General features: G+C 43.0%; 1 protein-coding gene across 25 annotated transcripts in view; it reads right to left on the reverse strand.

Annotated features, from left to right (window-relative positions):
• The window catches only part of CDH13 (cadherin 13), a 1,387,059-nt gene that overhangs the window by 363,779 nt on the left and 997,862 nt on the right, over positions 1–25,418 (reverse strand). For 24 of the 25 annotated variants that reach the window (XM_049110659.1, XM_049110644.1, XM_049110650.1 and 21 more), the window contains one exon: positions 17,449–17,593. In XM_049110659.1, coding sequence (XP_048966616.1) covers positions 17,449–17,593 — 145 coding nt within the window. Of the gene's footprint in view, positions 1–7,110; positions 11,721–17,448; positions 17,594–25,418 lie in introns of those variants that run through there. The other variant, XM_049110667.1, reaches the window with a different exon arrangement.

The raw sequence follows: 25,418 nt of genomic DNA on the forward strand, positions 1-25,418 counted from the left end.
CAGTTACTATCTCATAGTGTCTGTGTGTCAGAGGTCTAGGCATGGCAGGGCTCATCTGGATCTCATGCCATTGAGAGGTCAAGGTGTAGGCAGGGCTATATTCCTTACCACAGGCTCTGGGGAAAATCCTTCCCAAGCTTATTTAGGGTGTAGTAGAACAAATTTCCTTCTCACACTTTCCATATGGCCCAATCCCAACCTCAAGCCAATAGCAACCTGAGTCCTTCTTGGGCTTTGGAAGTGTCTGAGCCAGCCTCCACCTGCTCTCTCAAACTTCCCTCTTCTGCATCTTCTTACTCACTCTCCTGCTTTGCTCTTCTGCTCATAAGGGCTTAGGGGATTATTTGGATCCACCTGGAGAATCTCCCTATTTGAATGTCAGCTAGTTAATAAGTTTATTTACATTGGCAAAATCTCTTGCTGTGTAAGGCAACATAACCACCAGAGTGAGGCTGGGAGTTGGAGGCATGAGGTCAAGGTCAAGATTCTGGCCAACAAGATCGTGATGGTTAATTTTAGGTGTCAACTTGACTGGGCCACGAGGTGTCCAGGCATTTGGTCAAACATTGTTCTGCATGTGTCTGTTAGGGTGTTTCTGGGTGAGATTAATGTTTAATTCAATAGATGAAGTAAAGCAGATTGCCCTCCCCAAAGTGATTGGGACTCACCCAATCAATTGAACACCTGATTAGAACAGGAAAGCTGAGCACAAAGGAACTTTCTCCAGCCTGACTACTTTGAGCTGGAATATTGGTCTTTTCTAACCTTTAGATTCACACTGAGACATGGCTCTTCCTGGATCTCCAGCCTCCTGGCTTTTGGACTGGAGCTACACCTTTGGCTCTCCTGGGTCTCCAGCCTTCTGACTGCAGAGCTTGGGACTTCTTAGCTTCCATAACCATGTGAGCCAATTTCTTATTAGCTATAGATACTATTGATTCTGTTTCTCTGGAGAAACCTAATATAAATGTCCATAAAAGAAAGTCCAGAATTATCACCCGACTTTTATGGGTCTCTAGACTAATCAAGCTAACTGTAGTTCTGGCTCCATTTTTATTAGGACCTAATGGTAAAAGCAACCATGAGTTTTAAGTCACGTTCTCCCTCTTGAATAGTCATTTTCACTTAGATGCTATTTTTATACTGACATAGTCATGTGGTGTAGGGAAGATATAGAGGGAAGTTGTGAGATCCCGATAGGGTGCCTGCCCACTAAGTTCCAGGTCTTGAGAATACTTTTATCTATTTTGGGGGGATAATACAAGGCTGAAATGAGAGGATGTGTATGAAGCCCATAGCTCCATATCTTGCATGTGATAGTTACCCTGAAGCTGGGTACCTACCGGACAAGAGCATATGAGGAAGAGACAACGTGGAGAGTGAAAACATAGCTACCAACAGTTCTGGAAAGACACACAGGTAGAAAATCTGTCATTTTTCATTTGGGGTAATGATGTCCACCTTCAGGCTCCTGGGTGGTCAATTTCCCACCAGAACCTGGACAAAGTGTTGGTCTTCATGAGAACAGATAAAACTCCAAAACAAATGAAACTCCCAACAGTCGTGTTAGTATTTGTGTAACATTTTAATTCCTTCTGCAAGGTTTTTAGTGCATTGAGCATTGATGGGCTTTGTGAAGGAGGCTAGCCGATGGATGAAGGTAGAAGGAGGGAGTCAAGATGGGGTCCCTAGGTCCAAATTACTCACAGTGCCCCTCAATCCCCTGCTGGTCTTATTGTTCCCAAGGTCAAAAGTCTACCTGACATTCTACAACCTCAGTTGTTCAACAGTATTGCTCTCAGACCATCTTACATTCAACCCTGGGCTCTAACCATGTCTCTGGGAGGGGATAGCATGCCCGCTCAGGTATCTCCTGATCCAGAAGTTCACTGGCTAAGAGCTAACTTTCCAAAGTATCTATCATACCCTGACTGCCTGGCTCACAGAACATCCTTCTGGAAACATTCTCCAGCGCTGCATCATCTTGGAGACTGGCAAGACTTTCAGCACTTTAAAGTCTCTAAGAACTTGAACAGTAAAGAAACCAGTTTGATTTTGTCTCCTTCCTTTATTTGGCCAAGAAATCCTTTCAGAGATGTCCCCCAACTAATCTCAAACTTATAACAAAATTGTGGAAAACACTGTTTTTTCCTGCATTTTAACCCTTTAAAAGTTGGGGGAATCCCTTAAACTTTGGGTACTACGTAGGGACCAGGCACAGTTAATCCCAGATCTGTTCTTAATTCCCTCCTCCCTAGCCCACTATGCATATGAACACACGTGCATGAGTACACACACGTATACATGTGCGTACACACATACGTAAATACTGATTTATACATGGTTCCTCTTGCAGCTAGGGGTAACCACATGACACAGTTTTTCTCTGGTGGGTTGTTAATAAAAGACTGTTGAAGGCTAGTGGTAAAGACCTTGCATCTTTAATGAAAAGCACAGACATGTTTCCTACTCCCTCTTTCTTCTTCCTTTAGATATAACTGTGATTTTAGAGCTGTGACAAGTCTTACGGCCACAAGAGCAAGGCCAAAGACTCACAGAGATTCTGACTGTCAGATCAGTGAAGCGAAGGAAGCAGCCACCCACCTCTCAGCTTCTGGAAACAGGAGAAAAATCAACCTGAGAGGTTTAAGCCACATTAATTGCTATTTTGTTACCTGCAGCAGAAAAAAATCCTCATTGATAGGTTGAGATGAATTTAATCTCTAGATCCTCTGTTACAGGTTTGCTAATTCTAGAAATTTTTCTAGGTGGTGTTTACCCTTTCGTAGTATAACTTGACCTTACACTTTAAGTTGTAATTAGGACCTGGCACAGCTGGACTGTCTCATGCAGTAAGGAATCATCCCCGTGGCTAGGCATGACCTAGAGGAGCTTCTTAGCCTGCAAACTCTGTGCTGAAGCCACCTGGCTGTTTTTATTGCTTGCTCGTTGAATCTCCCATAAGCAATAAAATAAACATTTCCTATTTAGATGCAAAGCCTTGGCTAGGACAGCACTGAATGCTTACATCAGAGACCACTGAATAAGGGTAAATAAGTCTTTCTGTGGAGGCTAAGCAGGAATACTAAGGAGTAATTAACCCATACTAAGACAGAGGAAATGCAGTCCCCTTGGAGGAAGATGGGATTTGAGGTCAGACAGATCCAGACTCACAGTATCTCCTCTGATAATGCATGTCAACCTCCCTGAGCCCACACTTTCTCATCTGAAATAAGGATATGATGAGAGCCAGAGTCACTGGGAGGATTAAATAGGAGGACAAATCTGGAAGTATCCATTCTGATGTCTGTCACCTACAAGGCAAGCTGTGATGGCTTGTTCAAGGAGCAGAGATGTCTGTTTGATGTGGTACCTCAAGGCCAAAGGCAAGAGTAAAGGAGAGGGAACGAGTGAATGTCTTTCACTTACAAACCTTGCTGAAATGAGTCATAAAGACCATAGGGTGGTCGTTTTCAAAAGCTGTCTTTCATTAAAGCTCATACACCCAACAATGACACCTGCCATTATAGAAGTACACTCCAGTTAACACAAGTAAAGGTTTGAGATTACTTCATGAATATATGGATACTGGTGGAAATTTACGAAGGACTATTTAACTTGAACCACTGATAGTTTTCCAGAAACTTGACATGTTAGTGCAAACTGGATTTTTCACCAAAAAACCATTTTTGGGATGCCTGGTGAACAAACTCCTCAGAAAAAGCACTTCTGAGTAAATCTTTTACTTAATCAGTTGGAATCTTTATTGATGGGGATCCCCAAGGGTGACAAACATAAAAGCAGATGGCAAGTAGATGGGCCATAAATGCATGCAAAACAGGGAGGGGCCATTCTTGAGAGGCCGTCATATATTTGGCCTTGCTGCCGTATACTTACATGTGTTATCTAATTCAGTTCTTATAACAAAACTTCCAGATAAGTAGAGCTCAGGTACGCTTTATGTAAGGGACACATTTTTGAATACCTCAAATAATTGAAAATTTGCATAATTCAAGAGTAATCTTGACAAAGAATGGTATGTATTCATCTCTATAAGTTAAGGCAGCACCAACTGTGTTAAAAGCAGATTTATTTAAAAACTGAGCTGTCTTTGGCAATAAAAGGGAACGAAATATTGATACATGCTCCATACAACACAGATGCACAGATGTAAACATGATGCCGTGTGGAAGAAGCCAACATACCACGTATTGCATGAGCCCATTTACATGAAATGCCCAGAACAGGAAAATCTATAAAGGCAAAAAAGTAGATCTGTGATTTCCTAGGGCTGGGGAGTTTGGGGAGGAGATGAGAAATGACTTCTAATAAGTAGAGTGCTTCCCTTGGGGATGATGGAAGTGGTTCTAAATTTGTGCACAAATGAGATTTAAAAAATATTTCCATGCTGCATCATTTCAAATTTGCTTAATTCAAACTCATACAAGATGCTGCCACCGTGGATTCTTACCAATGCAAAAGAAGGAACTAGACACTCAAATTCACACAGCTGAAAGAGAAAGAGCCAGGATTGGAATTTGGCTTCACTGGTTGGCAGAGTTCTTCTCTCCCCTGCAAGATGCTAGGTAACAGCACCATGTTCTACCATCGGGGAAAAAAAGTGGTTGGTAGTGGCTAATATTTATGACATATGTAGTATTTATTTTGTTAGGATGGTGCTCAAGGCTTGATATTTATTTTCTCATTGAACAGCTCCCCTTTGAGGGCACTATCATTATCCTCATTTTGCAGAGGAGTTACCCAAAGCTCAGAGAGGTAAAATAGCATGTTCGAGGGCTCTCAATTAGTAGTGGAAATGTGACTGAAAACCAGATCTTCTGAACACAGGAGTCAGTGGTCTCAACCTCTGTGGGGCACTCTTGTTAGAACATATTGATCTCCCATATGGACTGACAGGCACATCCTCATGATGCATTTCCAGTTGACTCACTGGCAAGCAAAAAATACTAATATTCTCTGAAAATCTTCTAGAGCTCTCTTAACATTCCTGTATCCTTCCCTTCTCTCCCTAGTCCTTGGAATGAGGACATGAGACCAGCACAGTGATGTAAATGGCAGCGACATGATCATGTGCATTATTGGAGTATTTTGGGACCATCAGGGCTGGACTCAGATCTGAAATTACAGTGATAAGAGAAAATCAAAACCACTATGCTAATGAAGTTTCCATCATGGGGCACTGAGTATGTTTTTAATCTAATAAAATATACCTCATGACAGAGACCTCAGAATGCTTTCTGAAAAGAACTCTGAGATAATAGAGTTAGGAGACAAAGACTATTTTCGTCCCAATAAAGACTCAATTTTCTAATTACCATACAAAAACCGGTGGCATGAAATACACAGAGAGGAGTAAGTGGGTTCAAATGTCTCGGGCAGGATAGCATAGCAGTTAAAAAGCATCATGTGGAGTCAAATTGTCTGGGCTGTAATTCTTATTGGTTGAGTGACACTGTATATGTCAGCTGTTATTAGATTTGGTGACCAATACAGGGAAGCCAACATAACAGTGAACTAAATGAGACAGAAGTTCATTACTGTCTCATTTGAAATAATTCTGGAGCAGGCTAGTGTAACATTCCATGGGCAACAGAATCCTGTCTCTGTCTTTCATCATGTTTTCCATCCTCAAAGCCACTCTACGAAGCACAGGGGCTGCCTGAGGTCTAGCCTCCATAGCCTCATTCCAGGCAGGATAAAAAAGCCCTCTTCCCAGCTCCCGTGGCTCCCAGCTCCTTCTGGGAGCAAAACAAAACACCCTGCTTGTAGCTCACTGGCTGGCACGTCATCACACCACCACACCTAGCTCTGAGGGAGCTTGGCCAGTAGAGTTTTCACATGGACACGCTGCTGCTGTCAGACACTGGGGTCTGTTACTCACACAGAGTGGAATGGGTATTGAGGGAGAGGTCTCTGCTGTCCTGGAAAAATTGTTTCCTAATCTCTCTAAGTTTTGGTGTCCTCATTGGCAGTATGAGATGATCATGCATCTGCTTCATGGGATCATATGAAATGAGTCAGTGGGATAATGCTCAGGAAGCCCTTGGCACAGGTCCCAGCCCAGGGTCTCCCACAAGCCGTGGTCAGTGTGCACTGCAGCTACATGCTACCAAATCTTTCTTAGAGGAATAGACTCTGGCCATCGCTCATCCTGGGCACTAACCAATGCCTACAATCCTCCAGATTCCAGATGTGGTCTTCATAACCAAAATTCTTCATTTTCTCCTATTAGGGCAGGGTTTCTTAACTTGGGCACTGTTGACATCTTGAGCCAAATCATCCTTCATCGTGGGGGCTGTCCTGTATGTTGTAGGATGTTTAGCAGCACCCTTGGCCCCTACCTCCTGGATGCCTGTTGTACCCTCCCCTCCCCCAGTGTGGCAACCAGAAGTGTCCGAGGGGATGGGCTGGGGGAGGGCAAATCATCTGCAGCTGAAACACTGCCCTATGGTGTCTGAATCCACACCATGTATGTCTTTGACAGCAATGGCATAGATCTCTTGGATTATCTGTTTTAAGTGCATGGGTCAACGTTTCAAGTTAAAACTTGTCAAACACACTTTCCTAAACTAGTGAAAGTCTAAGCAGCCATCCTAGGATGATGTGTCACACACAGAAAGAACCTGGCCAACTTAGTTTCCTATATGTAAGTTACTATTTAAGCCTTCGCCTCTAACCCTGGCTTAGGACTTTGGTGGGAGCCAACAAGCACAGAACCTCCTCAGCAGAGAAGGAGGGGGTCAGATTGCAGACGCAAGAAGGGAAGCAGAGGGATGGCTGGTGAGCCGCTCACCGAGTCTGATTTTGAGGCGGGGAGCAGGTCCTCTATCACTCTGTAGACACCTTTCTTAAAAACAAAGAAGCCAACCACAGAAACATGATCATTGCCCTGTCCTCCTCACCAAGAGGGTCTCCAGGTTAGCAGCCACTTCTAACCACAAACCTAACAGATAAAAACTGGCATGTGGAACACAAGTGGAAAACCAGAGCGAGAAGAAAACATTGAAAATCCCCCAAACCAAACTTTTGAGAAATCTTTGAAAAGAGCCAGTCTTCTGAATGATAAAATAGCTTTGGGTACTATGCTGGGCTTGAAAAAAAAATGCAGCCATAATTACAGCAAGAAAGCTGTAAGTCTATTAAAATTTTTTCTTTGATACTGAAAAACTCAATTCATGACCTATATTTTATAAAACATATACTTGAAAGGGATTTTATATGCCCTCTTCCCGGCGAGCTTAGAATATTGAATCTCTCCCATTTACTTATGAAGGGAGGTGGTTCTATACATAAATTACTCAGGGCTTCTCTTAGCATACTGTCCATATATTACGGCGAAGGGATTCAACAGTATTTGTATAGATAGATGGAGACAGCACTCTGCACTCTGCCCTCCGAAGGGATGGTATTCTTAGCACAACGGTGCTGCAGTAAAAGCTGGTTTATCAAGCTCTCTGCTGATTATAAATCTTTTCTAACCGACATTTGTAGACTATCTTGATTGATGGTCTGGCATGCCTTATGAATCTTCGAGAAGGGTCCTCCTTGAGTCTCTGCCAAACTACCGCTAGGGGGAGGATCTGGCTGTTTGAGAAGGCCACCACTTGTAACTAAGGGCTGTGTCAGTTCCCTGACCAGCTAAGCTATAATAAAATGACATTCCCTCTTCCCTCTTTCTCCTTCATCTACACACACGCACACACATACACACACACACAATATATATGCATACAGACGCCCACATGTACATATAAGAAAATGTTCTCCAGACCCCAGGTGGCAGATCTGAACTGATCTTAACATTTTCCTAGATGAAGTGGTTCAAGGACAGTGGGTATTATAGATGGAAAGGAGATGAAAGGACGCAGGAGTTACTGGGAATGTGAATCCCAGCTTTATCTCCCATTAGCTGTGTGACTTTGGGGAAGTAACCTAACCTCCCTGAGCTTCTCTTTCCTCAACTATAAAAAGAATTGCAAGGATTTCATTGAGAGAGAGGTATAGAACCTAGACCAATACCCAGTACTAGAAAAATTAAACTGGTCACTACCACTGTTTCAATAGCTGGGGCAGGCACTATTGTCCCTGCTCCTCACTCCTATTGAGAGCCTCCCAGGGGCTCCTGCCTTTCCCCTGTGCAGCAGGCTGTATTTATTGTCTGCTTTCCTTAAGTCTGCAGACTCTGTGGAGTCAGGGTCTGTGTCTGTTTTCTGCAACGCCCTCATCCAACTTCATCCTTCCTGAGCAGCAGCATATTCTCATACCTAACAGGCACTCCAGAGATATTTGTTGAAGTAATGAATAAATCGCCAATAAAGACAACGTTTATTTACAAATCAAATAAAAAGGGAAGCTTCAGGTGATTCATATTTTCTGCCATTTGGGCCTATTTGTTCTTGCATGAAATGTACTGAGTGGCTACCATGTGTCTGGAACTCTGCTAAATGCAGAAAATTTGAGAATGAAGAGAAGATAATCTGGTCCCCCTGCTCCACAGCTTATGCCTTAGAAAGAAAACTAAAGGCAAAATCTAGTTTGTACTTGTGGAAAATTTATAAAACTGTTAAGGTTTACAGTATTACCATAATTCCATATGGATAGCATCGGCTACAGTAATCCAGTACCAGAAAATAAGTCAACATTTAGTATTCCCCCATCCACCATGGGTTCACCACAAAATCTTACATGACCTCTTCTCTCCACCTCCACTGTTCCTACCCCATCCAGGCCTCTGACACCCTCGATCCTGGAAGGCTGAAGTGGCCCTGGCTGCCCGACTACCGTTCTACACAGATGAGCTCAAGTCCTCTTTGAACAGTAAAATCAAATTTTACCACTGTCCTCCTTAAATCCCCCAAGGTCTTCCTACTAAATTTAAAATATAGGGGATCCCTGGGTGGCGCAGCGGTTTGGCGCCTGCCTTTGGCCCAGGGCGCGATCCTGGAGACCCGGGATCGAATCCCACGTCGGGCTCCCGGTGCATGGAGCCTGCTTCTCCCTCTGCCTGTGTCTCTGCCTCATTCTCTCTCTCTCTCTGTGACTATCACAAATAAATAAAAATTAAAAAATAAAATAAAATAAAATATAATAAAAACTTACAGACCTCTAACCCAGGGTGCTGACAAACTTTTCTGTAGAGGGCAAAGTAAAAAATAGATGTATTTATTTTTAAAAGATTTTAAAATATTTTAAATATATATTTCATTTTTAAAAAATATATCTGTAGTTAGGTTATGTATATATTTGGCTTTGGGGGACACATAATCTGTGTTCCAACTATTTAGGTCTAATGGCAGCTCATGAAAACAGCCATAGTCAAAGGCTTAAATGAATTGGCATGGCTGTGTTTCAATAAAACTTCATTAACTTTCTTTAACAAAATAAAACAAAACAGGCAGTGGGACAGCTTTGGCCCAAGGTTGGTTAACTTCTGTTCTGATCTTATGCTTCCCTGTCTCCTTGAACTCACCTGCCACTCTTCTTGCTGACATCCTTCTACCACGCTGGCCTCTACTCTGTCCCTCTGTTTTGCTTGCCTTTGCACTTTCTGATCCCTCTGACTGGAACATGCTGGCCCCATACCTTTACAATGGTGGGCTCTTTTATTCTCAGTGGTTTTAGCTTAAATGTCACCTCCTTAGAGAGGTTTTTCTCGGGATCCCTGGGTGGCGCAGCGGTTTAGTGCCTGCCTTTGGCCCAGGGCGCGATCCTGGAGACCCGGGATCGAATCTGATGTCGGGCTCCCGGTGCATGGAGCCTGCTTCTCCCTCTGCCTGTGTCTCTGCCTCTCTCTCTCTCTGTGACTATCATAAATAAATAAAAATTAAAAAAAAGAGAGGTCTTTCTTGACCTCACTTCATTCTATCACATCACCTTGTCTTATTTTTTTTAAGTTTTTTTTAAAAGATTTTATGTATTTATTCATGAGAGACAGAGAGAGATTGAGAGGCAGAAACACAGGCAGAGGGAGAAGCAGGCTCCATGCAGGGGGCCCGACATGGGACTCGATCCCCGGTCTCCAGGATCACACCCTGGGCTGAAGGGTGCGCTAAACCGCTGGGCCACCCGGGCTGCCCCACCTTGTCTTATTTTATCCAAATTACTTAAATTATCTTTTTTCATTGTTAATTATTGTTCTGTTCCCAGTAAAATGCAAATGTCTTAAGAGTTGAGCCCTAAATAGTCTTGGCCATTGCCATATCTCTAGCACCTAGAACATTCTCTGATTCATAGAAGCTGCCCAATAAATATTTGTTGAATGGTTTAGCTGAACGAAGTGGTCAACTGGAACTGATTTGAAGTAGAAGTTTCTCTGAAATTATAACTCTTTCATGCCCTTGTGGATATGCTACTGGGCTTTACTCTTCTGTGGCACTAAACATTCCTGGGCAATTCAGAGTGGATCCCTCAGTTTGAGGGATGCATTTCAAGGCTTTGGTGTCTGCCATGCTCTCTGCCATAAGAACTCATGAACTTTCTCATTTTTATCTTGCAGTTGCTCAACTGTCACCCAATTTACATTTTGGCTAAGAACACCCACGAGATTTATTCTTTAAAAAGTTGTGGAATAATCACTAAGTTTCTGAAGCTATTGATGCTTCTTTTCCCCTCCCTCCACTTTAAAGTATTATTTCATTTTGATTATTCATTAATTATTTTATTTTTCACTATTTGATGTCATAAATCCTCTTCCTCCCACATGTAGAGTGGTAGAGGGATGACTCCAGCTCCAGGCTGAAGTATGTCCTATCAATTAGTGCAGCACGGTTGCCAAGTGTTTATTTTTAGGAGGAAGTAATCTCCATGACTACAATAGCCATATCTCTCCAGGTCCCAGGTTGTTCTCAGTGCCTAGGAGATCTTACATGAGGGAGGATGAGGATGATGGAGGATTGGCAGTGGGGAGACAGACACACAAGGCTGGCCAGGAACAAGACTTCCTCTTAGAAGAGTGATTCAAGAAACGATGTGTTGTCTGCCTCTTGAATTGGTCTCTCACCCCATGGATTGGTACAGGAAGTTAGGTGGAGAGAGGGCTAGGAATAAAAATGAAAAGAGTTGTTTCCAAAGTTGCCCATACTAAAGATGAGACACACAGTTTTGTGGTTGGATATCCTTTTAACAGAATAAAGGGGTCCAGGCTTTCACCCGTGTCTCAGAAAGTCTTCTAGTACCACAAACGCTCTAGTGGGCCTGGATCAATGGGTCTAAAATGTGCAGCGATGTCCATCAGAGACGAGATGGGGTATAAAGGAGAGGAAATTGGTGGCTGTGACAAGGTTGCTGATTGGCTTGGTTTGGAGCCCCCTGTAAGACATCACCTGGGGTCCCCAGGCATGGTTAGCAGCAACCTGGCAGAGATTCAGTCTCTTGAGCAGCTAGCAAGCTTCAGATAACTCAACACTTTTGATATGCTTTATTCCTGAAATTTTCCCTTTGGGAAGAGGTCTCTGATTGGATTATGTAACTCATAAATTTTGTTTTAGGGTCAACCGCCCTGGAGTGATCTGTACCATAATTCAAGTGCCGCCTAATACAAACTGAATGGCACTGCAGCACATTAATGACATCTGTTCTTGGGCACCTCCCTTCAGCTAAGACTCTAATGATGACCCAGGGAGAAGAACAGGATCCACAATTTTAGTCCTCTTCTTGATCACAGAATCCAGGGAGGGTTTCAGAGCCTGGTAGTTCATGACCTATTGATAGAGCAAGAGAATTGGCCACAAAGGCTTGGAGATGTTAGGTACAATCCAGAAAAAAAAAAAAAAAAAAAAAAAAAAAAAACCAAACAAACCAAAAAACCCCCAAAAATGTCCACCAGTATGTTCAAATGTGAATGGAAAGACTATTGTATCCTCAAGCATGAGCTTGGCCAAGATGCAGATGTGATCCTTTGATCAGAAGCCTCACCCCGACATCCACTGAAATGTAATAAGCACATCCTCTATCCTGCCAGTCCCACATGAATGGGTTTATCCTAAAGATTGACACACACATAGGAGGAGACGTGTTCTCTCCTGTAGATCTGATTGTAAGTATGGAAAAGTGAAAAAACTTAAATTAATATAGGATGGCTAACTAGATGATGGCAGATCCAGACACTAGCTATTTAAAACAATGATGTAGCTTGACATTTATTGATTTACAAAAAAGTCCATACGACCCTGCAGAGTGAAGAAAGCGAGTTACAGAAAGGAACATACAGCTCCGTTTCTATCAAATTGTGTAGAGCATCCCTGGGTGGAGACATGCCCAGACACAGCCCTGCAACTATATGCACCAAGATGGCGACTGTTGTTTTGTCTGGATGGTGAGATTTGAGGGTGATTGGATTTTTTTTAACTTAAAAAAGATGAACAGAAGCTGAATTGATTTATTTTTAAAAGAAAAACTTCTACTTAGGAAACAAGCAAAAAACCAAATAGTCATGTGCCCAACATTCCAGAGCCCAGAGGATTGGCTGGGATGGTTGAGAATGGAAGAACCTTCCACATGAAAGTCCAAAAGTACCAGTGAAGGAGAACTGGACAGTCTGGTGGACAGAGAAGCCACACTGCAGGAACCATGACAAGTGAACAGGAGGCCACGAGCAGCTTTATGACCAGGTCATACCAACCACCTGAGGGTTTGTGCTGCGCTAGGCCTCAGATATCAACTATCACATATCAAAACCATGTAGCCAGAGCTGCTTTGGAAAATAGCAAGTACCAGGCAGAGCTGAGGTCTCAGGACAGCCTCTTGTCACAAAGGCCTATTGATTGGAAGTTTTTCCTCATGTCTGTCATGGTAGAATTTTTTAAAAAATGGACGTACTGAGTCTTGAATAACAGAAACTCAGGTGGATCCCAGAGGGGGAAAAAAAAAAACTACAAAAGCCCTACCATCCTGACAGCATCTCTTCAAGGAAGCTGGACTGCACCTGCTGGGATAAAGATCATGTGGCTGCATTGTAGCGCTCCCCACATTTCAATTGTCACCAGTCTCCCTGCTTGGCTATGCAAACCAGGAGGGAATGAACACTGGCTGACAGGTCCTCAGCTGCCCCCTCAGAGCTCAGAATAGTGCTGGCACAGAGTAGGTGCTCAGTCATGATACTGGTTGGATAAAAACAGGGAGCACGAGAGGAAGCCAAAGACGGCAAGAGCACCTGTGTGCTCAGAAGTCCAAAGAGGATTTAGCCGCTCATCTCTACTCCTCTCCAGCTGCTCAAGAAGTGTCAGCACACCTGTCAGCAACAGGCATCTCTCTTAGGAGTCAGAATATGCACCTCCAGGTCCTGATCCCTATTTAAAGAGAAGGGTCGGGGCACCTGTGTGGTGTGGTTGGTTAAGGGTCAGACTCTTGGTTTTGGCTCTGGTCATGATCTCAGAGTCATGAGATTGAGCCCCATGTCACCCTTCCCTTCCCTATAGCACTCCTCATCTGGTATCCTCACCTCCCAGGTAAACCACATGCCCTCAGCCCTCACCTCAGCCCTCATCTCATGGTTAGCCCTGCTCATAGGTGCCCAGAAGACTAGCAGTGGCAAGACACTGGGGAGTTGGTGCCAGTAGGCACTGCGGGGCCCTGGCATGTGTGCTCTCCAGGAACTACAAGGGTCCCAGGCCTCTATCCCTAATCATGAGGTCCAGGCATGCCTTGCACATTCAGAAAACACCAGACCCACACAGAGCTCTGGCTGGCCCCAGAGAGCATCCAGGGCCGGGGCTTGGGTCCCATAAATCAATGCCTTGTGACTCCATAAAAGGAATAGCTCATAATTTGCGAAGTTCAAAGACCATTATTTGCTGTTGATCTTCCCTCATCCAGTACTGATTCCCCAAAACAATACCCTGGAGTTTAGTGCTGAGCCACTGGAAATGGTCTCCTGTCTGCACACACAGATAAATATGGGTGACCTTACTCCATGATGGATTGGTGCTGATGGCATATCCAGGTACACTGGAACATGAAAATGATGCTCGGTTTGTTGGGAGATGAATGTTCCTTCACACAAACTGCCTGTCTTTTTGCCTTACCTCCCCCAAATGGTATGCTGCAGGAATAATAATAATAACAGGTGGCATTAAGGATGCACTAGCATCTCTTGAACCTTTGTTCTGTTGTATGTGCTGAGTGAAGCACTGTCTCATTTAATCCTTGCGTACAGTTCTTTAGGGCAGGTACTATCATGCACCCAGTTCATTTGCAGACAAGGTAACTGAGGCTTCTAGAAGGTTCAGTAAGCTGCCCAATGTCTCAATGGGTCAAGGAGCTGAGTGGAGCATCACACCAGCTTTGGGCCACAGTGCCATGCTCAAGACTAGCTCCACAGTTTGGGGGCACTCAGTGCAAAAGGAAAATGCAGGGGCCCTTGTTCAATACCTATTAAGAGTTTTAAGGTGGTGATGGCAGAGGCTAATACCAAACATTGGGCCCTTCTGAGTGTGGGGCCCTGCGAGGCTGTGCAGGTCACACCTCACCAAGCTGGCCTGATGACTTGAACTCAGAAGAAAGCAATGTGAGTGACAGCAAGGCCTACATGTAACACTGTTCGATGCCAGAGACTGAGCAACAGTACACATTTTGCCAGAAGTGATTCGATGAGCTGGACGTTTGGTCAGAAGAGCTCTTTACTTTCCGTTAGGAGCTCCACCAGTTCCTCTGATAGAGCAAATACTTTCCCTCCGGCTAGGACTGCAAAGAAGGGGAGGAGGGTGAAGGGTGAAGAAGGGGAGGGATGGTGGCTAACTCCATACATGTATGTATGTGGGAAAGAGCCCGCACCTCAAGCCAGAGACATGGGCACAGATTCTCACTCACCCACCAGCTGCGAGACTTTGCACAAGGGTCTGGATCTCTTTGAGGTTCACTTTTCTTACATATATGATGGGGTAATGGTACCCCAATGGAGTGGTAATGACTCCTCAGGGCAGGGAATGGTGTAGTGGTGGAAAGGACACAATGTCATAAAGATCTTGGCACACGCTAAGTGCCCAACTCCACGGTATTGTAGTTTGATGGCTGTTTTCACCATGAAGTTTGTGGGACGCTTGAAAGAGCACATGATTTGAAGGTAGATGATACAGATGGAGCCCTTCCCCCCATCTGTTCTCGATGAGAAAGGGGCAAAGTCACTGAGCTCTTCCCGGGATCAGCATCCCCTTCTGTAAAATGGATCCACTCCAGTGTTTATGATACCTAGGATTCCACCCGGCACAAAGGAGCAGGGCATTACTGAAGTAGGAGAGGCCATCATTCCCATAGCTGATCAGGGTTCATTGGTCCAACTTGTAAATGGTTTTTTTTTTTTTTTTTTTTTTTTTTTTTTTTTTTTTTTTTTTTTTTTTTTTTTTTTTTTTTTTTCTTGTAAATGGTTTAGGTTGGAAATTCTACCCTCACCGAGGCTTCAGGGGTCATTATGCCTGAGATCCCTTAGAAGGTGCTAGGTGACCTAAGCAGGTTTTATCCTAAAAGTTTCCCACAGCGTTTCCACATTCTTGACCTCAAAGTTGAATGAATCTATTTCAATTCCTGCTTTATAGCCAGACCCAGAGGAGCTGGAAAAAAAACAACGATTCAGGCCAAATTCTGCGTAGCTGAAAGAAGCCACACAGATACCCGAGTCTTTATGTATTTTTATAGGATAATACCAATCATAAATAAAAGTTGGAGGTGGTTTATGTTTTGCTGGAGATCCGTCCACCCTAACCGAATTACTTTGTGCTTTAAGAAATTCAGTGTACATAAAGGATTCCATTTTTCTTTGAAAATGTGACATGTATATAAAGCAATAAAATTTGAAATTCTTTCTGAAACTTTAAGGAAGGGCACAGTGGGAGGAAAACTGGACATTGTCTAATCATATACACACATAATATACAAAGACACGCACACGCTCACAGCCGCCTCCGACGTAAGCACTGTCATTTACATTTAGAACACTTTCCTGGCCCGGCTCGAATTCCAGTCACTCACAGACAGGGCCCAGCACCACAGATGGAAACTGGGAATCATTTTCCTGCTCTGCTCAAACTCCAGCTTCTTTAATAGCTTTCCCCATCAGTTCCCCTGACTCGTCCCGCACATCAGCTTGTTTAAGAAGATAATCTGTGAACATCGGACCCAAATTCCAGGGTCTCTCCTACCTACCAGAAGCCCTCCTTCCACCAAAAGCAGCCACGGAGGAGAGGGGCCACGGAAAAGGCCTGCCTGAAAGTGATCTGACCTACCTTCACCTGCCTGCTTCCCATCTTTTCTGGCCTATAGTACTCTTTCACCTCCTGAGCTCCTCCAAACGCCCCCTAGCACCCATGGGCAATCCCAGATCCTTTTTACAGAATGCATTCAAATCCCAGAAGGGAGAGCTAGGCTCCTGTCCCTGGGGAGCTGATGAGGTGCTGGGAGACCCAGCTTCTTGAAGCTGAAGGGAGGTTAGGCACCTTGCATACAATTACTCAAGGGGTGGTCTAGGCAGGTTACCATGACAACGCTCACTGAGCTTCATAGATCTACATGTTATTGATACATCCCATCAATTCGGTGAAGGGGGAAAATAAACCATCAAAGCAGTGCTCAGGCTTCCATCTCCCGCCTGACCAGCCGAATGACTTATTTGTTTGGGCATAATCGAGACACAGCAACAGTGATACTCTTCCTATGGTGCTTCCTCACTCAAATGTATTTTAAAGCTTAAAATCAAAGTCCACTCTCATAATAGGGATTTTTCTACTTTGCTCTTCACTTCCTCAAGCATCCTACTCAGCAGTGACTTCTACTGCCGGTCACAGAATGCTTTTATTAGTATCTCTTGCGCCAAAAAAGAGAGCTCTAAATTCTGCAACCTTCCCTGATAGAAAGGGTAAGTGTGGGAAACAGATAAGAGGAGCTCTGTAGTAACATCACAGTAGGTGCATGTATTTCCAGAGAGAGAAATAAAATGTCTTGCTTTTGGCCCTTTGACTGAAGACAAAAGGTTTCTCCATGCACCTTGTGTAAGGGAAAAAAGTCCTACCTGGTTTTTTTTCCCCCAAAATAGCTCTTAGGAAAAGACAATGATGAAAGGAATAAGTAAGGAGCTTGGAGTAGGGACCTTAATTTTCTTCAAAGCTGTACCACACCACAAAGCTCAACCTTGGGCCCTCGCAAGGGTGAGCTACATATTTACAGTGTCCATCATCAGCCACGCATTAGAGAAACTTAGCTGTTGGCCATCTTTCAAAGGTAGCTTTCGGAGATGAAGCAAGAGATGTTCATAGCCTGCGACACCCCAGTCATGTTCTGAGTTGCAGATTTCCAGCTCTCATTTCTATCCAGGGAGATAACACGGGGGTGTTGAGGCATACGAACGAGTGGGAACAGCAACAAAACTGTCTCTAGAATCCCCAAAGGTCACAGGCTTCCACTTCCCAAGCCATCATGCTAGTGTAAGCCAATCTAACATACCTGTCGGTGATCCTTCCATGACGTGGCCAACGTAGGGGCCTTCCCGAAAGATTGGTCTGTTGTCATTCTGGTCAATCACGATGACTTCCAGAGGAACTGGCCCCTCGAGAGTTTTGCCATTGACATCAGTGGTCTCCACAAATAGCTGTCGGAGCAAAGAGATTGGGGGAGGAAGAAGGCATTAATTCATTACGAAAATTGAAGTCAGGTTCTCTGGAGAAAGTAGGTTATATAAGCAATTTTATGAGCCCTTGGCAATATTCAAACTTCCGTCTCAATGGATAGTCCCTGGAACTAGAATAGAAACTAAACATTATAGAATAAGCGACAAATTTCAATCCATGTTACGTCCCTCTTGGGAAAGGCACAATTAATTCATCAAATCTGCAAAGGAAGTCCAGAAAAGAAAAAGAGAGAGAGAAAACACAATCAGCCACAGTTGAGAAAATGTGCTTACATTGTTTCTGTTTTTTTTCTAACATCATTATGCTTAAAAGAAATGTTATGCTAATAAAAATAATTGACTAAGCAGTTATGAACAGAGTACATTAAGAAATAACTGAAAGTGTTTATGGTAATGTTTAGGAGAAATTCAGGTCAGTAAGTATTTATAGAGAGTCTTCCTGAGGCAAGGAAGGCATTTGTGGGGTCCTGGGTGTGTGCCCCTGGGATTGCCACCCACCAGGCCTATGTAATCTAGGGGGGATTTCATGATCCTACGGAACACATGCATACAGAAGTACCTTCAGATCTCAAGGATGAAGAAAATAATAGCATAAAAAAACAAAACAAAACAAAACCCAGCTATCTTGTTTGTCTTGGAAACAAGGAATTAGCTCATGGCATTTCCAGCGAGTCACAGCAGCCTTATGTTCTTATCTTCTGCACCTGGTTCTGCCTCGGTCTAACTCAGCGGCAGCAGTAACACTGCCCCTTGGATGTGGGTGCTGCTCCCTGCTGTGTTCCTGAAACTCTGGCCCTTGGGGTAAGGGTCCCTGTACTTGGAACCCAGCCCCACTTTTCAGGAGCTATGTGACCCAGAGCCAACCTCTTCCTCTCTCAGTTTTCTCACCTGTACGATGAGGTTAATGAAAAACACCCAGTATTGGGAATAATCAACATTCCCCAGTGCTTACTGGGCTCTCTACTATATAAACTCACTTGGTCTTCAGATGGTAAAACCATTACGAATCATTTGCAAGGAGGGAATGGACGCAAATTAGAGATTAAGTGGTAGGATCTGGATTTAACCTCATGCCATCAGCCTCCAGAACATGTACCTTTAGCCACTATAAACAATGTTTCTAAAGCACTTACTCTATGGCTCTCCCATGATTGGTCTCAAGAATACTAGCTGCTCCTACTGTGGTTATCAGCCCTACTGTCAAAACAAGCCCAAACTAGGAAAATGAAAGAGAAACACTTTTATTACAAATCAGCATGGTCGCCCCCCAACCTGGCGGCATTGCAAACTGGTATCATCCTTCTGGAAAGTAGCATGGGAAAAATCCCAGAAAAGCTATGAAGGGCTCATACACTTTGTTCCTCCTTCTGGATTCCACTGCTGAGTCTATTTGAGTTAGGTTGCACTCCATATATGAAAACATTCACTGTATGTCATTTCATTATTAGAATAATAAATCACCACTGGCATCGCTAAATGCCTCGGGAAAAGGGGAACTGACCGAATGTTTGTCGCAACGCGATAGAATGCAGCGATCGGATAAAATCATTATTCCACCTTGTTGATTGCCTGAGAATATTATGCGTAAATGCACAAAATAGCATGTGAAGCGTGCACGTGTAACGCGTGCGTGTGCAGAGAATTTGAAGGCAGTAAGCACAAATGAAACCAGGTATGCCTGGCTAGAAGAGTATCTTTTCCTCTTTTCCCTTTCACATTAATTCATCCTCTCAGCAGCAAATAAATGGACTGAGCCTTTTAAGATCTACACACAAAGGAGAGCTCACAGAGTGAACTTCTCTACTTTTTCTGCTGGTTTGTTTTTTTGTTTGTTTGTTTAGACGCTAATGAATTCTGCTAAACTAAGGAAAGCAAACAAAAACTTGGGGCAATTTTGTGTCTTTCCAAAATAGCCAAAGACTTGACTTTATCTCAACCAAAAAAACTGTGTCTAGACACCGAATATCTGGGATCTGAGTCCTAAGCTTCCAGTTGGTTTGCATCCCTCCTCTGTCCTCCATTCCCACCCTGGGAGCTATTTTTGAGGAGGCAGCCTTGAGCCAGCCACGTGTTGCTGGGGGTGACCGGATGGTAGACTTGCCCGGGTGCTGCCAAGACCTCAGCATAAACTTGTAAGAGTGCGGCGGGCAGGTGCAGAGACCTCCTGGACCTGCAGCCGCCTCACGCCAGCCTTGTAAGCAAGCCCCCTCGCCTGTTAGCACCGCCACCTGCCCCACCTGCAAAGGTTTGCCTCATTCTCCCCACTCCCCCGGCCCTGCATGCAGTGGGGGATTTGTTTGCAAACTGGAGGGTGAGGAACCCCTCTGATTACCGCAGTTCCCTCCCGGGTCAGCTGGGGTCATGACCTTGGTCATGATCCCAGGATGACCTCCTTCCTGACCCTTCCGCATTGCACAAGCTTTGGGCTGTCTCAGAAGCCACGAGTCGGGTAGAGAGGCCTGGGGTCCCTAGAATCCCCCAATGCACAGTGTGGGAAGTGAGAGCGGCGGACTCCAGGTCCATCTCAATGTAATGGAAAGACAAACAGAAACTAAGGAGGTATAATTGATTAGGATGAATGCAAAACGTGGAGACGAATGTCATAAAACCAGCTATGTACGTATACAACCCGAGAGTGTTTTATGTTACAACACTACCCTGAGGTTGACTCCGGGATCTTTTAGTGGAAAGTAAAATCTTTAAAAATAGCAAAGTGTTCATGGGGCGCCTGGCTGGCTCATTCCGCAGAGCATGTGATCCCTGATCTTGGGGTTGTGAGTTCGAGCCTCAAGTTGAGTGTAGAGACTATTTAAAAATAAAATCTTTAAAAAAAAGTGAAGTGCTCTTAAGGGGCATTTATTAATTTTAAAGTCAGTTTAACAAAAAATGTATTGAGATATTACATGTCAACCCTACCCTGAGGGTTACCTATCCAGCAGTCAACAACACATTCTAGCATGAAGAGATAGATGATAAGCAACGTAAAACATATGAATAAAATAGTTTCAGTTAGAGATCAGGGACATGCAGCGGTAGGAGACATTCGTATATTAAAACTACACTGTCCAATATGGAAGCTGCTAGTTACATGTGGCTATTTAAATTTAAATTAATCAGGAGAAATAAAACAAAAAATCCAAGTCTTTCATTGTGCCAGCCACATTCAGGAGCTCAGTTGCCACCTGTAGCTACCATATTGGACAATGCCCTTGGTGCTCCTGCTTTTCAGGCTTGCAGACCTGGACTAGAATCTACATCATGGACTTTCCTGCCTCTCACCTCTTTGGACTTGGACTGAATCAACAACCAGCTTTTCTGGGTCTCCAGCTTGCAGACGGCAGTTCACAGGACTTCTCAGCCTCCATAACTGTCAATTGCTGACAATAAATCCCTTTGTGTGTGCGTGTGTGTGTGTGTGTGTGTGTGTGTATTTCTCTGGAGAATATGACCAATATAGGCTTCCAGGGTGTCTTCAAACTTTTAATTAATTTAAGTCACCCCATAATGGAGACTTCACAATGGTTTCTCAGCCCTCTTAGGATAAACAGTACATTCATCTACTTTGACAAATCTTATTATTACAATCTGGCCCCAGGCCACTTCTCCAAACTCATTTCATGTCATAAGAGATACCCTTTGTTCCTTATGATCCAACTACGCCAATCTTTTTTTCAATTTTTTTCAACTGACCCCGTTCCTTCCTAGCACATGTAATTCTCCTAGTAAACCTGGACTTCCTACCTGCTGTTCCGCAAGTGTAGACTTCTTACCTGCTGTCCTCGGTTAGCCTCTATTCATCCTTCACATGTCAGCTCCAGTATCACTGGCCAAGAAGATCTTCCCTAACCCCTCCAGACTAACTAGGGTGTCCCTGGCTTACACTCCCGTGGTACTGGTATGCTTTGCTTTATAACATTTTCCATAATATAGCTTGTTTATTTGTATGATAATTCAATTAATGTCTGCCTCTCTGACAGGGCCCACGAAGGCAGAGGTGTCACGAATATTCTTGACTGTTGGCAAATCTTCAAGGCTAAGACCCAGTGCCTGCACATAATAGCCACCTGATCTCATGTTGATTGCATGAAGCTGATTGCATGAAGCAGCAGTACCTCTTTAAGAGACTGGAGTCCAAAGTTTGGCCTCTGCTTGGGCCATCTGTCCTTTCTCTCCATCCCTGGCACATAAGAGCTGATAATCGGTCCTGGATCCATGGACTATATAAGTCTGTTGACTGTGCAGTCTTAATTCATGAATAAGAACCACAGTGGATAACAATACCTAAGTACATTAAATTAATGACTTGCCTTTTAAAGAAGGGAACTACATTTCTTTGGTGTCCCATACATGTCTGAGCTTTTTATGCATTGTCTTATCTGGCTCAAAACAACCTGAAGAAAAACCCACTGCAGTAAAACCCAGAGAAATTCAAGTACTGGTCTAGAATCAAAAGCTAGTGTGTGATCCAGCTGGATCCAAACTTAGGTCTGACTCTAAAATTCGTGCTTTCTTCCACTATGCACCTGCTTGCTAAATGCTCTTTCATGGACTTCTCTCGCATTTTTGTTTCATTCTCTTTCCTATATTACTTACTTAATAGTAAATAGCTTGACATTGATTGCTGTGTTTCATTCTTGCCTCATCCACGGCAAAATTGCCCATGAATTTAGGTATATGATGAGTTTATTATAAATTTTCCCTAAAAAACATGAAAACACATATAAAATACTATAGGCTAATATATAAACTCTCTCTATATAATATAAATATATATAAATATAAATATAAATATAAATATAATCACTCTGCCAGTTGTGGCAGATTGGGGGATATTACGGTATCAGCCTAGCTACATACAACAAGCTCCCCTGTCAGACTTTCTGGAAATAAAAAAGTTTTCCCTCTTATAAATGTAGCTCTGAAATGACCATGGCAAATAGAATGGAGAGGGGAACGTTGTATGCAAATCACCTCTAACCTATTTAAAGCAAAATTGCTTTATCCAAGAGTGGAGACCTAAAAGTACTGCATGAACATGAGTTAATTCTCCCATTTCAAGGGCATTGTAGATGGGCACCAGGTTTCCACAGAAATACAGAAGCCCATAGAAGTTTTTGTGAAAGGATGCTATTGTGAGTTTATTTATAATACATGACCTGTCAAGGTTGAGAATGGTGGGAGATTTTTAAAAACCAAATTTTTTACCATGGATATAATATTTGTTGTCATCAGAAAGAAAAAGATACAATAAATCCTAACTTACTTGGTTAATGTGAAACTTAAATTGCCCTTATGTTTTATATCTGAATTCTTACATATGTAATTAATACAGTATATTCATTTATTATAGGCCCCTTTGATAAAGACATATGTAGTCCACATGGGTGAATGTACTCATAGCCCAGTCAGATCATAAACAACTCGAAGGCAGGAACAGTGTTATCTAGGTATTCCTTCTATGCATATATAAGTGCCTTGAATAGAGAAAACTCTGATAGGTTTTTTTTGTTTTGTTTTGTTTTATTTTGTTTTGTTCAGAGAGGGAGAGGGGTGGGAGTGGGGAAGAGGGAAAGGGAGAGAGAGAGAGAGAGAATCTTAAGCAAACTCTACACTCAATGCAGAGCCTGACGTGGGGCTCAGTCTCTTAACCACTCTGAGATCATGTCCTGAGCCGAAATCAAGAGTCAGATGCTTAACCAAATGAGCCCCCCAGGTGCCCCACTTATAGGTATTTTACTGCGTTTCTGTTTGCAAGTCTCACGCCCTTCAAACCTACCAACACCTCACAAATATCAAACCAGACTTTTCCATTGAAGACATCCTCGTTGATCACTGAAATTACACTAGACTTTGAACCAGAAAGCCTGCCTTCAAATTTTGGCTCTACTACCATAGAGTGACTGTGGTTGGCAGAAAAAGATCTTCATGTCCTACTCCCTGGAGTCTGTGCATATATTAGGTTTCATGGCAAAGTAGAATTAAGGTTGCTGATCAGCTGACCTTAAAACAGTGAGATCAGCCGGATTATTTAGGTGGGCCTAGTGTGATCACCAGGGTCCTTAGGAGGGTGGGAGAAGCGAAGGTCTGAGTGATACAAAGTGAGAAGGGACTTGAGCAGCCATCATTGGCTTTGAAGACGGAGGAGGCCACCAACCAAGGAATGCTATAGTCCCTAGGCACTAGAAAAGACAAGTATGCTCCTGTATAGACTTCCGAAGTGAAGGCCGGCCTATTAGCATGTTGCTTTTAGCCCTGTGAGGTCCATGTTGGACTATAATCTATAGAAGTACAGGATAACAAATTTGTGTTGTTTTGAGTCAGATACTTACAGTAATTTGTCATAGCAACAATAGGAAATTAATAGTATGGTCACATAATTTTTTGTTCAAACTGGAACACTTTTTAGAATGAAGGCAGGTGCTGTTAACAATTAAGCCCAAACAGGTACAATCCAAGCCTGTTACATGGTAATCCTATGCTATTATCCTATTTAGGGTTATGTTAACCCTAAAACAGGGTTACATGGTAATCCTATGTTATTGAGGAACTTTAACCTCCCAGGTTAATCGGCACATGTAACGAACAGTGTTTAGAATGTCATTCTCATTTTATTTTTTTGTTTCGAATGAAAAGATAAGTGAGTGTGTGTAGCACAGTTATTGGCACTTGGGAAATTCTAGGATTTGGTGACCTCTTTGTTCATTCGCTCCCAACGGACCTTTATTGAGACTTTTGCAAACATGAAGGCAGTACTCTCAATTCAATTCTGACTTGTCAGCCATCACCCCCTTCAAACTGCTTTTCTATCACAGTAATCCAGATTTCTCTTTGACACCAATTACTTGCATTTCAAGTTATTTTTCTCGGCTTTATTCATTTATTGAAGTTGAATCTCATTACGGACCAACTCGTGGAGAGTTCCCAGGGAAAAGATATTTTTAGCCCTTGTAACATTCCCCCTACCTTCACTTCTACAGCCTTGGTGCCATCTCCCCTTGATGGACTGGATGTAGTGTTTACAGCTCGCTCCCTCTAAAATGATCAAAGGGGTGATACAAGTCTCCGACTTGTTAGATTATTAATTAAAGATCGTGATGCTGTTGTCAAATGTTCTCTGAAAAGCTTGTTCTACTTAGACTCTGGTATTTCCTTTGACAATCTGAAATTTTACTTTTAAAGTATATTTTCCTCTCGGCATAATGAAAACATTTTCTTTCTTACGTATGCATGCTCACAACCATGCTGGACTTTAAGGGCATTTTTCTATTTAACTTTTGAAGTAATTTTAATTACGTGAAAGAAATCTATGCAGATATTCAAAATAATTTTATTTAAGCAGCTTGGGCAAAGTCCTAGTGAATATCCTCTACCCCAAGAGGGGCACAGGCTGAAAATTTTAATTGGTTCAAGTAGAATTTACATAAATCATGGATATTGGAGTTATGCCAGTTCTATTAAGGATATGTACAAGGGTTAAGGGGATTTTTCTACAAAGATGAGAAATATAATACTTTTGAAAACAAAGCTGTAGGAGAAAATTACTGGAGATTTTATTTTTACTTGCTTTTCTTCTCCAAAAGCAAAATTTAGAGGAAGAGAATGAGATACTTTTTTTTTTTTTTTAGTTTATAGAGCTACAGTCATTTTGTTAAATGAGTACTAAAATTGTGTTTTTCTTTTTTAAGATTTTATTTATTTATTCATGAGAGACACAGAGAGGGAGAGGCAGAGACAGGCAGAGAGAGAGAAGCAGGCTCCATGCACGGAGACCGATGTGGGACTTGAT

Source organism: Canis lupus, chromosome 5, assembly GCF_003254725.2.
Source record: "Canis lupus dingo isolate Sandy chromosome 5, ASM325472v2, whole genome shotgun sequence".
Lineage (NCBI taxonomy): Eukaryota > Metazoa > Chordata > Mammalia > Carnivora > Canidae > Canis > Canis lupus.